General features: G+C 59.7%; 1 protein-coding gene across 2 annotated transcripts; it reads left to right on the forward strand.

Moving 5' to 3' along the window:
- The first annotated feature begins 1,902 nt into the window (after positions 1-1,902).
- Positions 1,903-11,466, forward strand: DAPK3 (death-associated protein kinase 3). Of its 2 annotated transcripts, none has more exons than XM_012729909.1 (9): positions 1,903-2,008; positions 2,901-3,038; positions 5,954-6,314; positions 6,505-6,634; positions 6,849-6,897; positions 7,285-7,311; positions 9,289-9,441; positions 9,759-9,804; positions 10,067-11,466. In XM_012729909.1, exons 2-9 carry the CDS (start codon positions 2,977-2,979, stop codon positions 10,601-10,603), a joined length of 1,365 nt encoding a protein of 454 aa, XP_012585363.1. In that variant the 5' UTR covers positions 1,903-2,008; positions 2,901-2,976; the 3' UTR covers positions 10,604-11,466. The 2 variants fall into 2 exon arrangements, with proteins under 2 accessions (XP_012585363.1, XP_004689402.1); XM_004689345.2 differs by having other exon boundaries at positions 1,903-1,985.
- The last annotated feature ends 2,978 nt before the right edge of the window (positions 11,467-14,444 follow it).

Genomic DNA, 14,444 nt, shown 5'->3' on the forward strand with positions numbered 1-14,444 from the left:
CCACCTGCCCACCCTGCACCAGGTTGCTCCACAACACTCACTCAGTTTGTTAATTTTTGAGAAAATGCCTGCCATATAGCCATTTCAATTACTATAGTTGTTTTATCACATAGAAGTGGTGTTCCAATTCCTAAGGATGAGTAACTTTCTTCCAAAGACTACAGCCTGGAAAAGAGAGGGAGAGAAAAAAAGGAAGCTACAGTAGAGATAGCTGACAAGCACACCTGCAGCCAGGTGACCAAGATCAATATTAGTGATAAGTCATCCATACATCAATATGTCCTTGATAGGGATCCTTGATGAGATGAAATCAGCACATTACCTGTGTTTTTCCTTCTTAAGACCAATCATCCCAGTCTAATGCCTAGGAAGGCATCACACAAATCCCAACTAAAGAAAATCCTACAAAATACCTGGTCAATACTCTTCAAACTGTCAGTTGTCAAAAAATGGAAGTCTGATAATGTTATGTCTGTAATGTTAGTCAAGAGGCATCTAAGGGGATGTGATAGCTAAATGTGTGTGACCCCAGATGGGTTTGGGGACAGAAAAAGAGCACTGGGGGGAAATGAGGACAGGCAAATTAATGACATAACTGTACTGGTGTGACATGTAAGGTGTCGTGTTACATTATTATAATACAAGAGGCAGTAGTAGGGAGGACTAGCGGTATGGAGTATGGCAGAGATGTTGTTTTTGTTGTGAACTGAAGTGTGCCATAGGAACGGGGTATGAGGGAAGGTGACCTCCAGGCAGAAGGAACAGTTCATGTGAGGACCTGGTGCAGGAATGAACTGTTTGAGATCAGACGTAAGGCAAACGGGGTTAGAGTGGAATGAACCGAGGGTCACTGAGGTTAGGGTGGTTGGCAAAGGCGACGCCTGCAGTCTGTGACTGGTGGCACTTGAAATGGTTCAGCAGTGACTTCTGGTTCAGACACATCTAGGAGTGAATCTTCTCTATGCCACTGACCTGCTCTGTGCCTCTGGGTGGGTTACTTAATCTCTCTGGACTTGCTTCCCATTCTGTAGAATGGGGAAAATAGGAATATACAGTACCTCCTTGTCGGCTGGCACACACTACGGCTCCATAAATGCTAGCTGTAAATTTTTCATTTCTCGGCCCTCCCTGGCGGCACAAGGGGTAAGAGCGCGGCACACGAAGCTATGGGCAAAGCGGCATGAATTTGATCCCTGCCCAGGGAGGTGACCCAGATGGTGCAGCAGACCTCTCCTGACCTGTCCACTGCTCTGCTCCTCTGCTCCCCATTCTGTCTCTGGTGAGTCCCCTCAACCCCCCCCCCGCACCTCTGACCTGCACCCCAGTTCTTGTATGCATAAATAAATAAGTCTTTAAAAAATTCTCATTTATCGTGGGATGTACAGCAGTCACACAAGGATCCTCAAGTAGCAATAGCAGCGCCTCCTCATTTGCACTTTTTTTTATGACTTTGGAACGTGGACAACCTTTTATAGAGGAGGACAGTGCCATTCGGGGGCCAAGGCTGCTCCGGGATCTACCCAGGAGGTGCCACACGGGAGCTGACCTTTGATTCGGGTACGCCGCGGGGAAAGGCGGTGACTACATCATCTCTCCTCCCAGTGTTCAGGACCGAGGTCAGAGGAGATTGGGTGGCTCCACCCAGGGCCGGAAGTAGTCGACGTCCCGATTTCCGTAAGCTTGACGGACGCCCATTACAGCCAATCAGCTGAGGGGAGGCCACCAATGGGAAGGCGGCATCCAACCTCAGCTTTCCGGTTCTAAAGTCAAGTGCCGCAGCCTGGAACGTGGTCGGGGCGGGGCTTCACATGAGCGGCGGGCTCATCGACCAATGGCCGGCGGGAAGCGCCTGCCGGAGGCGGGCACTGTGGATTGGTGACGTTAGCGCTGGGCTACGGGGCAAGCTGGCCGAGGCTGCGGGCCCGGAGGACGCGCTGGCCGCTGGACTGATTGAGGGGCCGACCCGGTGTTCGGGGTTACGGAGGGTGCGGCACGGGCTGGGTCCGAGGTTGGTGGGTTGGGGGTGAGCCGGACTGCACTGCAGGGGCTCTTTGGTGACGTGGGGGAACGTTTGAAGACCCTTGGAATGGCCCAGGCGGGAGATGGGACTGGACCCAGGCCAGCGAGGGGCGTGGCAGCCTCGGGGCTGTTCTGCTGGGACTTCAGGCTGGGGGAGACGTTGGAGGAGATCTGTGAAGGGGTCCGGCTTGGAGGTTGAGCGGAGGTTGGGGGCGAAGGGGTGGAAGAGCCTCCGATGTTCTTTCTGGGAGCTGACTTCCAGGAGGAGGAGGTTAGTCTTGCTAGGACGCTGGAGGTCAGGGGGACGAGCAGGGGTTGGGAGCCTGCAGGAGCGTGGTGTCCACTGGTGGGGAATTCTGGATTGGGCGGAGGACATTGCTGAAGGTGATCTCAAGAGACCTGTCTAGGTCTAAAGGATGCTGGGGCAGTCGGTAAGGACTTGCAGGGCCTGGAGGAGCTGATGGACAGGAAGGTGGAAGTGTCGTGGGACTAGAACTAGTGAAGTTGTGCAGGGAATGAGGGAGCCCCCCAGTTTAGGGATGTGAGAGTATGGGGCGGCCTGCAGGAATGTGTGGGAGCACTGGATGAGTGAATTGAGAGAAACAGGAGGGACAGGTAGGAAAGACTGGAGTAGTGCATGGGGGAACCCTAGCAATGCCTGGTGGGACTTACGGGTGCAAAGATGGCGCTGTGAGGCTGACCCCGACCCTTTGGGTGGTTTGATGTCTAAATGAGGTGATGCATGAAAGTCGCGCATCTGACATATGTATGTGCCTTCTGTAAGAGTGATGTGTAACCTATTTTTGGTGAGCAGAGTGCTCGGTTTACCTCAGAGAATGGCTGGAATCTCAGCCCCCTGCCTTCCCTATTTCTGTATTTAGGGAACCCCCAAGGTCCTGTCCGAAGACTACATTGACTTCTCTGGAGTGGAAGGCACTGGAAGGCAGACCAGCCATCATGTCCACATTTAGACAGGAAGATGTGGAAGACCACTATGAAATGGGGGAGGAGCTGGGCAGGTGAGCTGTCCCCTCTGATGGGATTCTGGGGGTGGGAGAGGACTGTGGGATTTTCTGAACCTATTTCCCCTCTGTCCTTCATCCTACTCTCCAGGAAGGAGTGAGTACTGGTGGAACAAGTTTGGGCTTTGGAGCTGTGAATTCATGCTCTGTGCATTGTCTTTGGGATAAACCGTACTTAAGTGCATGTAGCATTTAAGCTGGTGCCTGGTAGGTGGCCCGAGAACAATAGATGTTAGCAGTTTCTGTCAGTAAAGGGCTGCCCCTTGTGGGAGGCACTTGTATCATTCCAGAAGGCATCCTGTCGGGGCCCACACCCCTGCCAGTTGTTTAGCATTCTTGTGGGAAAAAGCGGAGGTTTTGTTGTTCAGCCAGGCAGCTGATTTCCTGCCTAACTAGGCCTGTAGTAACCCCTGGGAACTCCCCCGCCTCATACCAGGCGGGCACCAATGGGCCTCAAACCTTATTTGGTGAGCTTGCTGCTGGTTGGCCAGTCCCATTATGTCACCAGAAGGGAATGTAAATAACTGAGCTCTGTGTCAGGCCTTTGCTGAGAGAGCATGTTTCAGACTCACTTTGGGATTCTGAAATTCTTCAAGCAATTTCAGTGGTAGCAAATGCAGCTTCACTCCACCCTCTACCCTCTAAAGAAAGCTTACAGCTTATTGCTGAGTCTATATGGACAAAGTACACTGCTGAGGGGAGCAGCGGGGAGACAGGCGAGGTCTGCTGCACCCTGTGGGTCCCTCCCTGGCCGGGGATCGAACTCGTGCTGCAGTTGCTGCCGACAGCTTCACAGTGCTGAGACGTAACCCCTTGTGCCAGCAGGGAGGCCTTGTAGTAACTATTAATGAAGTATTTTACCGACTCTTTTGTTGTAAAACTTGTCATAACACTTGGTTTGCATTAAATGATCACAGCCTGTTTAAATGGGGGCTGCTTGGCACCTGCATGCGCCAGCGACTGTGGTACGGGCTCTGTGGCGGTGTTCCGTCCACGTCACCGGTGTGGGCGCATTAGGCTGCGCCACGGCACAGGTGGCAGCGTCTGGGTTTGCCGTGTCACCCTCCGCGGTATGCCCGTTCATATACATCCCTGATGTTTGGAGCGTGAGCTCCAGGCCGTCGCTTTTGCTCATCTGCCAAAGGACCAGCAAGCTGGGGTCATCTTAGCCATGTTTTGAGATAAAGAAACTGAGACCCCGAGGAGGGACGTGACTTGCCCAAGGTCACACAAACTAAGTGACCAAACAGGTTCATATATTTATCTGAAGTCCAGTGTGCTAGAACCAGAGGTAGACATCCAGTTCTGCCTGCCCTCCCTGGCCAGGGACACGGATGCACCCCGTCTTGGAAGAGGACTGCATCCTTACGACCAGAACACCATTTCCCGCCAGGTATCCCCTGCGCCTTGGCACTGTTAACTGGGGGCCCAATGCTTCTTTGCTGTGTCCCGGGCACTGTGGGCCATTTGACAGCACCTTGACCTCACCCAGCGAGGTGTCAGCAGTTGGCCTTCCCCACTCCCAGCCGCCACAACAAAGTGGTCTGCAGACATCACCAGATGTCACCCTGGTTGAGAACCACTGTGGCAAAGACCACGTGGCCTTTAAAGCTTTAACTATTTTTTTTTTTTAGTCAACTCCAGACTTAAAGTTAATCTCAGTTTTTAGACAGCAAAAGAGTTTGAACACTGACGCTCCTTGGAGTGTAGTGAATAGAAGTTCTTGCTCTTAAATAACAGCTGTCTTGAGATATAATCCATGTACCACATAGATCACTCATTTAAAGTGGCCAAGTTAATGGTCTTTGTAATATTTATAGATTTTTGCAGTCATCACTATCTAATCCCAGAATGGTTTTATCATTCCTTCTTCCCCCAGAAAATACCCACCCCCATTAGCACTCGTCCCCCCAGCTCCCCAGCCCGGCACCATGAGCCCACTGCCAGGCTGTGGCTGCGCCCCGGACGTCTCTCTCCAGTGGACTCAGCCACGTGGCCTCATGTCTGGTTTCCCTCGCTACGCACGCGTGTGCAGGCCCGTCTCCGTGGTGACAAATGTCGGGCTGCCCCCCTTGTCACGGCCAGTGGTGTCCGGGTGGGGATGGACACATTTTGCTCATCTGCGTATCTAACGATGGGCGTTCGGACTTCTCGCCTGTAGCAGTCCCGCTGCGTGAGCACGTGTTAGCACAGGCTTTCGTGTGGAGGTGGCTTCTGCAGGCGTCTTTCTTTCTTTTCGGTGTGTTCCTAGGATAGGGTTGCTGGGTCACATCACGACTCTCTAGTCTTTTTTTTTTTTTTTTTATTAAAAAGTTTATTTTGACTCTCTAGTCTTTTGAGAAAGCTCCCCCGGCCGCTCCGGGCCCCGTTTCCCATCCCGCCGGCCTGCCAGGCAGGTCCCCGACTCCGACCCACCTGCGCACTGCTCTCCTGCCTGGCGGCGTTGGCCTGCCGCGCCGCCTACTGAGAGTGCAGCGTTGTTTTAGAGTCAGGCGTGTTTTCAGGCGGGACGGTGCCCTCCACGCCCATGTGACACGTGTGCTGGGAAGGGAGGGCCTGCCTCTCCGGGCGTCGCCTCCCACAGCCGCCCGAAGCACCGCGTCCTCACCACAGGCCGTGGGAGTCAGTGCCTTTTTGTTTTTGAGAACGTGACATGGGCGATGTAAGGGTCAGGCAGCGCAGAATCACGCCACAGCCAGAGTGAGAAGTCCTCCGCGCCAGCCCCCCACCGCCCTCCGAGACGCCCGTGGTCAGCGGCTTGGCTCGGATCTCCAGGTGTTTTCCCCCCACACGCGTAAATGTGCCTTCTGGGTGCACCATATCCCGCCTGTGTGCTGGTCAGCATTTGAACCCGAGCAGCCGGCCCAGGCTCTGGGCTGCCCAGAGCCCCTCACTGTCCTCTCCGCCCGCAGCGGCCAGTTTGCCATCGTGCGGAAGTGCCGGCAGAAGGGCACCGGCAAGGAGTACGCGGCCAAGTTCATCAAGAAGCGCCGCCTGTCCTCCAGTCGGCGCGGGGTCAGCCGCGAGGAGATCGAGCGGGAGGTGGACATCCTGCGGGAGATCCGGCACCCCAACATCATCACGCTGCACGACATCTTCGAGAACAAGACGGACGTGGTGCTCATCCTGGAGCTGGTGTCTGGCGGGGAGCTCTTTGACTTCCTGGCGGAGAAGGAGTCGCTGACGGAGGACGAGGCCACGCAGTTCCTCAAGCAGATCCTGGACGGCGTCCACTATCTGCACTCCAAGCGCATCGCCCACTTTGACCTCAAGGTGAGCCCCACCTGCTGGGCCCCGGCAGCCGAGCCGGGCTGCGCTGGGGGATGTGGGTTGGAGAGAGGGTCGGACTCTGGGGCATGGCTGCACCCCTCGAACTGGGGGTGGGAGGTGCCCAGGGCAAGAGGGGGGCACTACTCCTGGAGCTCCGTGCCCACAGAGCAGCGCAATTCACCTTCCATCCCAGCCAGAGAACATCATGCTCTTGGATAAGAATGTGCCCAACCCACGGATCAAGCTCATTGACTTTGGCATCGCCCACAAGATTGAAGCAGGGAATGAGTTCAAGAACATCTTTGGTACCCCAGAGTTTGTGGGTAAGCTTCGGGGGCTGGGGTCATCGAGGGAGCGTTAGCGGACCCCCCGGCCATGCCTCGCCTGGCTCCCCCGCGGCTTGTGCTGGGCGCGTGGGAGCTGCAGGCCTCAGGCTGGTGCTGTCCCCGTCTCGGCCCGGTGTGAGCGGGGGTCGGTGCCCTCCCTGTGCCAGGTCCCCAGCGCTGCCTCAGGTGCGCTTCTGTCTCTTCCTCACAGCTCCCGAGATCGTCAACTATGAACCCCTGGGGCTGGAGGCAGACATGTGGTGAGTGGCGGGGACTGGCGCAGCTGCCAGGACACATGTCCTCTCAGGGACGTCCCCTGCCATCCCCAGGAGCTTCCGGGCCACAGACTGGGGACACCCAGTCTTCGTGCCCCTGGTGTGGCCAGACCGATGCCTTAGCACAGGGGTCGGCAGATGCCAGCACAGACCAGGCCCAGGGCTGAGGAGTGGTTTTCTCCTCTGAGGGCTTCAACATAGCGGTGGACGGCAGGCGGGTGGAGGGCCCCTCGTGTCCCCAGGGCTGACCGATCTCTCCTGTCTCGAGAGGCTTGGGTTTCTGGCTTCCCTGCGCTGGGCTCTGTAGAGAACCTGGGGTTGGGGTGCCCCTTTCCATTTGACAGTGGTGCTGACTCGCCTGTCTTTCTGTAGGAGCATCGGCGTCATCACCTACATCCTGTGAGTACCGGCCTGTGCTTCCCCGGCCCCTCCCTGCCCCTGGGTCAGCGAGGTTTGAGTTGGGACAGTGCCCTCTGGCAGGGCCCTTGCTCCTCGCGGGGCCCCCAGCCCCCTGGCCTCCCGCAATCCTGTGCGCGTTCTGGGTGGATGGAAGAGCGAGCGCCTGATGGAGTGGATCCCTTCGTGCAGGAGGAGAAGAGGGGTGCCATCGGGGAGAGGGTGCCTCTGGAGAGTTCTGAAGTTCGAGCACCTCTGCCGGGCTTGTCCAGGGCGATTCCTGCGAGCAGGGCCCCAGGTCCTCTCCCCCGCTGCGTGGCTTTGGCCTTGCCCCACAGCACCTACCTCAGGTTTCTGGAGATGGGTTTTTGAGCAGTTTCAGTTTACTGTGTTCACTCTGGTTCTGAGGCAGCTTCAGATTTGTTAAGGGTTGCAAAGCCAGTACAAGCTTCGCAGCCCCTTCCCTCACCCCCTCTCCCTGCGTCCCTAAAGTTAGCTTCTGACAAACAGAAGTTTCGCCAGTACTGATAAGTGACGCCAGCTGAGGCTTCACGCCGCGGTGTGGAAGCCGGGCAGAGCTCCCGGCCTCGGCTGCGGGACGCCGTTCTAGGTCCTTGCTGTGCTGAGTCTCCTCTACTCCGGACGCTTCCTCTGTCTCGCCTTGTGTCTGTGAATTTTGTCTGGGTCTGCTGTGCCTGCTTCTGACGAGACGGCTTTCCTGCTGTCCTTGCGCAGAGAAAGGCTCCCTGTGCCCCTCACGGCTCTGTTCTCGGGACCGCCAGTGCCGCCGGCCACTGGGCATGTGAGGGGTCCCCCCGGCTGAGGGGTCCACTCCGTCCCACAGCAGCCACCCAGAGGTGCCCGGACCCCCGAGGTTCAAGGCCTGGTCTCACAGACCTGCCCCGCTTCAGAAGCCGGCCACAAGCCCAGGTCGTCCGTCGCTGTGCCTTCAGTCTACCTACTGCAAGTTGGGGTTCCTGCGACCCCTGATCAGTTTACATAATTTGCCCACAAAACTCAGAAAACTTCACTTCCAGCTACCAGTGGACCCGAGTGTACAGGAGAGATGGGCAGCGGGTGAAGAGGCTCTGGGGGAGGTGGGGGGGCCCCAGCAAGAAGCTTCTGTCCCGGAGGCGTTTGGAAGGCCCCACCCTCTCGGCACGTGGATGCTTCCACCGCCCAAAGCTCTGAACCCCGCGCTACGGAGACTTTTAGGGTAGCTTCATCACGAAGGCATGATCGATTAAATCATTAGTAATTGGTGATTAAATTCCCGCCGCTCCCTTCCTCGGAGGTCAGGGGCGGGGCTGAAAGTTCCACCCCGCTAGCCCCAGGCCTGGTTGCGGCCGCCATCTTTAGCTGCTCTCTGGCCGTCACCATGTTAGCGTGACCTCAGGTGGGCTGAGGTGCCAGGGAGAGCAAGACGGCCTCTGTCGCTTTGCTCGCTCAGGGCTAAGCCAAGTGCTACAACAAGACAGGCTCCCTGCTTCGTTCTCAGGGTCGAGAAACCGCAAGGTGTGGGGGCTCCCTGAGCGAGGGTGAAGAGCAGGTGGGTGCTTGTCAGTGGGCACCGCATACCCCTTGCCCAGAGGCCCACGGCGTGCGGCCTCCCTGGTGCTCATGTCAGGAGGCCCGCGGTGGCCTGTGGTGCCGGCCTCGCCCACTGCTGTGCCGAGTCCCGCCGGACTCCGGTTCCTCCCACTGACCACCACACACCGCAGGGAGAGGATTTGAGACTTCGTGTCAGTTTAGATGCTTACTAGCTTTACGGAGACCTTCTGCTCGGGTCTGTGTTGGTTGCTGCCTGGGCGATGACTGGATGCCTTCTGGCTGGGTTGGCGGTACCAGGGGAATGGCAGGTGCCTGGCATGGTTTGGGGTCCAGCATCCACCTCTCCTCTGCATCTCGCCCCCCGCCCCCCCAAATGGGCACTGAAGGGCAGGGTGGGTAGCCCTCCTGAGCCCCAAGTTCCTCTTCTAGCTTGAGTGGCGCGTCCCCTTTTCTGGGTGAAACCAAGCAGGAGACGCTGACCAACATCTCGGCCGTGAATTACGACTTCGACGAGGAGTACTTCAGCACCACCAGCGAGCTGGCCAAGGACTTCATCCGCCGGCTGCTTGTCAAAGACCCCAAGTAGGCGCTCAGGGCTGGGTAGGGGCTCAGAGCAGGCCCTGGGCAGGGGTGAGAATGGGGCGTGATTGTGAACGTACCCCCCAGCCCTTCTGTTCTCACTGACACTGGGGCGTGACCCCCACGTTGGGCTGGAGGGAGAGGAAGGAGGCCGAGCTTGGCACACACTGTGCCTTAGGAAGCTTACTTCATGGCCAAGGTCTAAGTAGGATTCACGGAACATTCCAGATTGCCAATGGCCCCCCGCAGCAGAGCCCGGGTTTACACGGGATGCTCCCGTTAGCCTCCGGCTAACCACACGCGGGTCTGGTTTCTTCTAGGAGGAGAATGACCATCGATCAGAGCCTGGAGCATTCCTGGATCAAGGTGAGGCGGGCTGGCTGCTCCCCTGAGGCTGGCGGGGTGGCGCGGGCGCGGAGATGGTGCCGGGGCTGCCTCGCCGAGACCGCTGCCCCGCTGAGCCCTGGGCCTCGCAGAAGGCTCCCGTGGACACTGCCCAGCGGGCCCGCTCCAGGCCAGGGTCAGCGTCCCACACAGCCAGCGAGCTGGGCTTTCGGCTCTGGTCTGTGTGGTGGGCGGGGGACCAGGCCGGGCCTCCCACCGCCTGCCCCCCGGCTCTGCCCCCCAGGCCATCCGGCGGCGCAACGTGCGCAGAGAGGACAGCGGCAAGAAGCCCGAGCGGCGGCGCCTGAAGACGGCGCGCCTCAAGGAGTACACCATCAAGTCGCACTCCAGCATGCCCCCCAACAACACCTACATCAACTTCGAGCGCTTCTCCAAGGTGCTGGAGGAGGTGGCGGCGGCGGAGGAGGGCCTGCGCGGCCTGGAGCACAGCCGGCGCCTGTTCCACGAGGACGTCGAGGCGCTGACGGCCATCTACGAGGAGAAGGAGGCCTGGTACCGGGAGGAGCACGAGAGCATCGGCCAGGACCTGCGGCGGCTGCGGCAGGAGCTGCACAAGACCGAGGCGCTCAAGAGGCAGGCCCAGGAGGAGGCCAAGGGGGCCCTGCTGGGGGCCAACGGGCTCAAACGCCGCTTCAGCCGCCTGGAGAACCGCTACGAGGCCCTGGCCAAGCAGGTGGCCTCCGAGATGCGCTTTGTGCAGGACTTGGTGCGGGCCATGGAGCAGGAGAAGCTGCAGGGTGGGGAGTGTGGCCTCCGCTAGGGCCCTGGGGGGGCGGGCGGCCTGGGGGCGTGGGCAAGGGGAGCTCAGCCTTGGCACCAGGCCCCTGCACCTTTGCCCGGGGTGGTGAGTCCCTGGAGCCTAGGAATTCACGGTGCGACGAAGGGACCCTGCCCCAGGAAGACTCGGCCGGTCTGGGCCCGCGGACTGTCTCCTGCCAGCTGAGCTGCTGACCTCGGTGACTCGGCGTCTCTGCAGGCCTCTTGGGGACTGGGACTGGGGACTGCCAGGGTCACTGCCACCCTGAGGTGGACCTGGCCGTGGCTGCAGAAACGCCACACACCTGGCTGGCGGCGGGCGCAGCAGCCCGCCTAGGGCCGGGTCGGGCCCGTGGCCCAGCACACAGCAGTTGGTGCCGCGCCTCCACGCCAGTGCAAGTCCGCGGAGTGCAGGGGCCTCTGGGCAAGCGCTGTGATCCCCAAGGCCGCACCCTGCCCCGGCCCTGGGCGGGCGCAGGCTCGGGGTTTGCGCGTCATCCCCCGTGAGCCCGGGAGCCTCGATGCACTTGGACTCTGGTGTGCTGCCCTAGACCGGGGCCCTGGGTCTGTGGGCCGTGCCTCCACGCCGGGGCTGCCCGGGGGCTCTGCGCGGCGTGGGGCGCTGGCCCGTGGCTGCGCTGCAGGGGGTTGAGCCTCGCAGGGCACCGGCGCAGCCCCCCTCTCCCTCCGCCCCGGAGTTCTCAGGACAGAACCAGCCTGGGCGGAGCGAAGGGGCAGACCCCCGCAGGGTCTCTGGCCGTGCCAGGGCCCCACCACGCTCCCCACTGGCGCCCTGTGTGGCTGCGCCCGTCTGCAGCATTGTCCTGTGGGAAGCCCCAAGGAAATAAAGCCACTTCCTGCCGCCCAGCTCTCGCTCGGCCTCAGGTGGCGCCTGTCTCGGCTCTTGTGTCTGGTGGGCTCCGTGGGAAGCTGGGGGCCTGGGTGCTGCTCACTTTTGGGCCTGGCTGGCTTCTGGTTCTTAAGTGTAGCAGGATGGGAGCTCCCAGGTCTCCAGTGTGGGCCCAGAGGGGTTTCTTCCCTCTCACGCCTCCCAGAAGCTGCGAGTTCACACTCGGGGCCCCCGGGGGCTGCCCCTCGCTGCTCCTGCTGCCTCCCCCAGAATGTGGCTCCAAAGGAGACCCCTCTTGTACTTGCCCCCTTCTGGGGGCCCTGACTTTCCATAGCGCTGTTACCCTGCCATTATCTCCTCCCAGAAACCAAGGGGCAGGTTTCTCTTCTTTTACTTCAACAAAGTTGAGACAATCCCATCAACGCGTGTTTTTCTATTTTCGGTGGACAGCCTGGAGCTGCAACATTTCAGTCCATCTCAGCTCCTCGAATGCTCAGACAGCGTGGCTGTCCCTTGGGCACGCGGCTGGCCTTTGCAGCCCCTTGTCCAGGCAGGATGCGGCCTGGCATGTGACTGTTGGGTCCCTCAGGAGCTTTCCTGGGGGCTAAGCCCTGAGCTTGTGGGGTCTGCCACTAGATCAGGGTCAGGGTTGCTCGATGTGGCGGAAATCCTGTTTGCCCTCAATGTGAGAGTAAAACACAAAGTCAGCTTTTCCGTACCGAAGGTATAACCCTGGGCTCGGCCGGCGAAAGGGTGCGTTGGTGATACATGCCAGGTGGCCATGGTCCGAGTGGCCGTGTGGGGTCCCACTTTGGAAGTCAGTGGGCACAGGCAGTGTGGAGCAGTGGCCAGCTGCCTCGGGCTGGGCAGGCCCTTCGGACTCAGTTGTGACCTGACCCCGGGACAGCTGAACACCCCTGCCCCCTCCACTGGGTCTGTTTTCTTCTGTCTGCTACTTGAAATGCTAAAGGATTAGGGTGGCGTCAGGGTGGGTAGTGCTGTGGCAGGCTGGGGTGGTCCTGGATCCGGGAACCTGGGCTGGGTGCTTAGAGTAGCTGTCCATGGCTGTGCTGCTGACCTGCGGGCCACGGGGTCAGTGGTTGGAGCTCTAGTCACCTCTGCTGCCCTGTTAGAGAGGGCAGGAGTCCCACCCTGGGGACACCTGACACTGGACAGATGAGTGGACTGCAATTCCACTCACTGCCCAGGAGGGCACGGTGCACTACACAGCCAGGCCACACGGGGGCGCCACCGGGTACAGGGTGAGCCCAAGGGCTTGGACCGGCGGGGACCGGCTGGCCGGCCTTGTGGTCACAGAAGGGTGGCCTCCCGAGCCTCCCTAGGGAGGGTGTGACTGGCTTATTAAGAAAACACTTGGGGTGCTGCACGGGCTGTGCCCTGTCCCTCCATCGGGAGGGGTGGCAGAGCTGGGGCGCGGAGTGCGAGACCATTTGAGACCCTCCCCGTTTTACCAGCACGTAAGATGAGCCTTAACTTTAGGGCTTATGCCACAGCTTGGCTGGAACCACACATGGTCACAAACGGGTCGTCGACCTGGGCTCCAGTTTATCCCGGGCGGGGTTGGGGGGGCAGCTCCTTCCTGCGGGTAGTGGCCCTCTTTTCTGTCTGCTTTCAGCTCGGCCTTCCCTGGGCAAGAGCGGTCCTAGAGTGGCGTAGGGGTCAAAGGAAAGGAGCGTGTTGGGCTCCAGGGGTCCTCTAAGCCTGAGTCCTGGCAGATTGGGGGGGGCTGAGGGGTTATTGTGCCACTCAGTGCCCGAGAGACTGTGACCAGTCCCTTATCGGTCAAATGCCGCCCTGCCGGTTATGTCCCCGCCCGGGGGCCACAGACAGTGCCAGGAGAAGGCCCCGGCCAGCCGGGCCCACAGCTGCTGCCCTCTGACCATACTCGGGCAAGAAACCGCAGCGTGGGGAGGGGCGCTATTCATAGCTGTGCTGCCCGCCCCCGCTCAGGGCTGCGGCTCCTATAAAGCCAGGCCCGGAGGCCCCCAGCGGCTCCTTCAGCCCCTGAGAACTTTAGCCCCCCTGTTGTGAGAGAAAAAGAAAAGTAAGTACCAAAACCATTCCCCTGTCCTTCTGCCTGGCCCCACCGTGCGGCCTGAAAAGTGAGACACAGAACAGTGGTAAAACGACATACCCCATCCACAGGACGTCTGCAACACAGCCTCGGTGGCACTTAACTGTCCCAGGCGGTTGGGGGCCTGTCCCAGTGGGGAAGAGGGCAGTGAGGAAGAGAAGGGGCTGGGCCTTCCGTCCCGGAGGGGACAGAGCCGGGGACCCCTACCCCTGGCCAGGAAACCCCAGAGTGCATGTGTGTCTGGCGGTGGTGCGGCCACAGGGGTGACCCCTCGGGGAGTGAGCCGGTGGGGACTGAGACCCGGGCGCCCTCCCTACTCCACCCGCCCCACCAGGCCTGACACCCCCTCTCTGGACTGTGTATTTTAAAGGCCCTTTGCTAGGAGGTCTGCAGGCCCGTCTGGGGTGAGCCCTGTTGTGTCAGCTGAATCAAGGTGCCCCTGTTTCTGGGGCTGCCAGACTGCTCCCCCACCTGCCCTCTCCCCTCCTTCTGAGGGGCCAGATCCCCTACTCCTGAGACTTAGTTGTTTTGTGACCTTGTTGAATGTCAGAGAAGCTTAACGGGAACAGGGAGCAGAGGAAGCCGTTTCTTGCCTCTCTGCAGTACAAGCTGCGCAGGTTTGGGGGCTCCAGACAGCGATGCAAGGCATGTGGGGTCTGTCTGAGGCCATTAGCTGTCCCGTCTCAGTGGGCCCCTTCCTCCCCCAGTATCGGCTGGCTTCCAGTGGACCCTGAAGACCCCCAGGGGCCTGACACTGGGAGGACAGGGTGGCAGAGCTGGGGGTGGCCTTAGAAGTAACCTTCTGGCCCTGTTGGGAGGCGGGTGGGGGTGGGGGTGGGGGCCCCAGGAGGGCAGAATAAGTGCTGATTAAGAGGCCGGCTGAGTGCTACTTGACGTGTG

Source organism: Condylura cristata, unplaced genomic scaffold (assembly GCF_000260355.1).
Source record: "Condylura cristata isolate star-nosed mole 26May11 unplaced genomic scaffold, ConCri1.0 scaffold00025, whole genome shotgun sequence".
Classification (NCBI taxonomy): domain Eukaryota; kingdom Metazoa; phylum Chordata; class Mammalia; order Eulipotyphla; family Talpidae; genus Condylura; species Condylura cristata.

Bases quoted from the DNA above. Each gene is read 5' to 3' on its own strand.
- DAPK3 (XM_012729909.1), top strand. From the start codon at position 2,977: ATGTCCACATTTAGACAGGAAGATGTGGAAGACCACTATGAAATGGGG. The intron at 6,898-7,284 runs GTGAGTGGCGGG...GTCTTTCTGTAG, and splicing joins GGGCTGGAGGCAGACATGTG to GAGCATCGGCGTCATCACCT. The intron at 9,442-9,758 runs GTAGGCGCTCAG...GGTTTCTTCTAG, and splicing joins CTGCTTGTCAAAGACCCCAA to GAGGAGAATGACCATCGATC.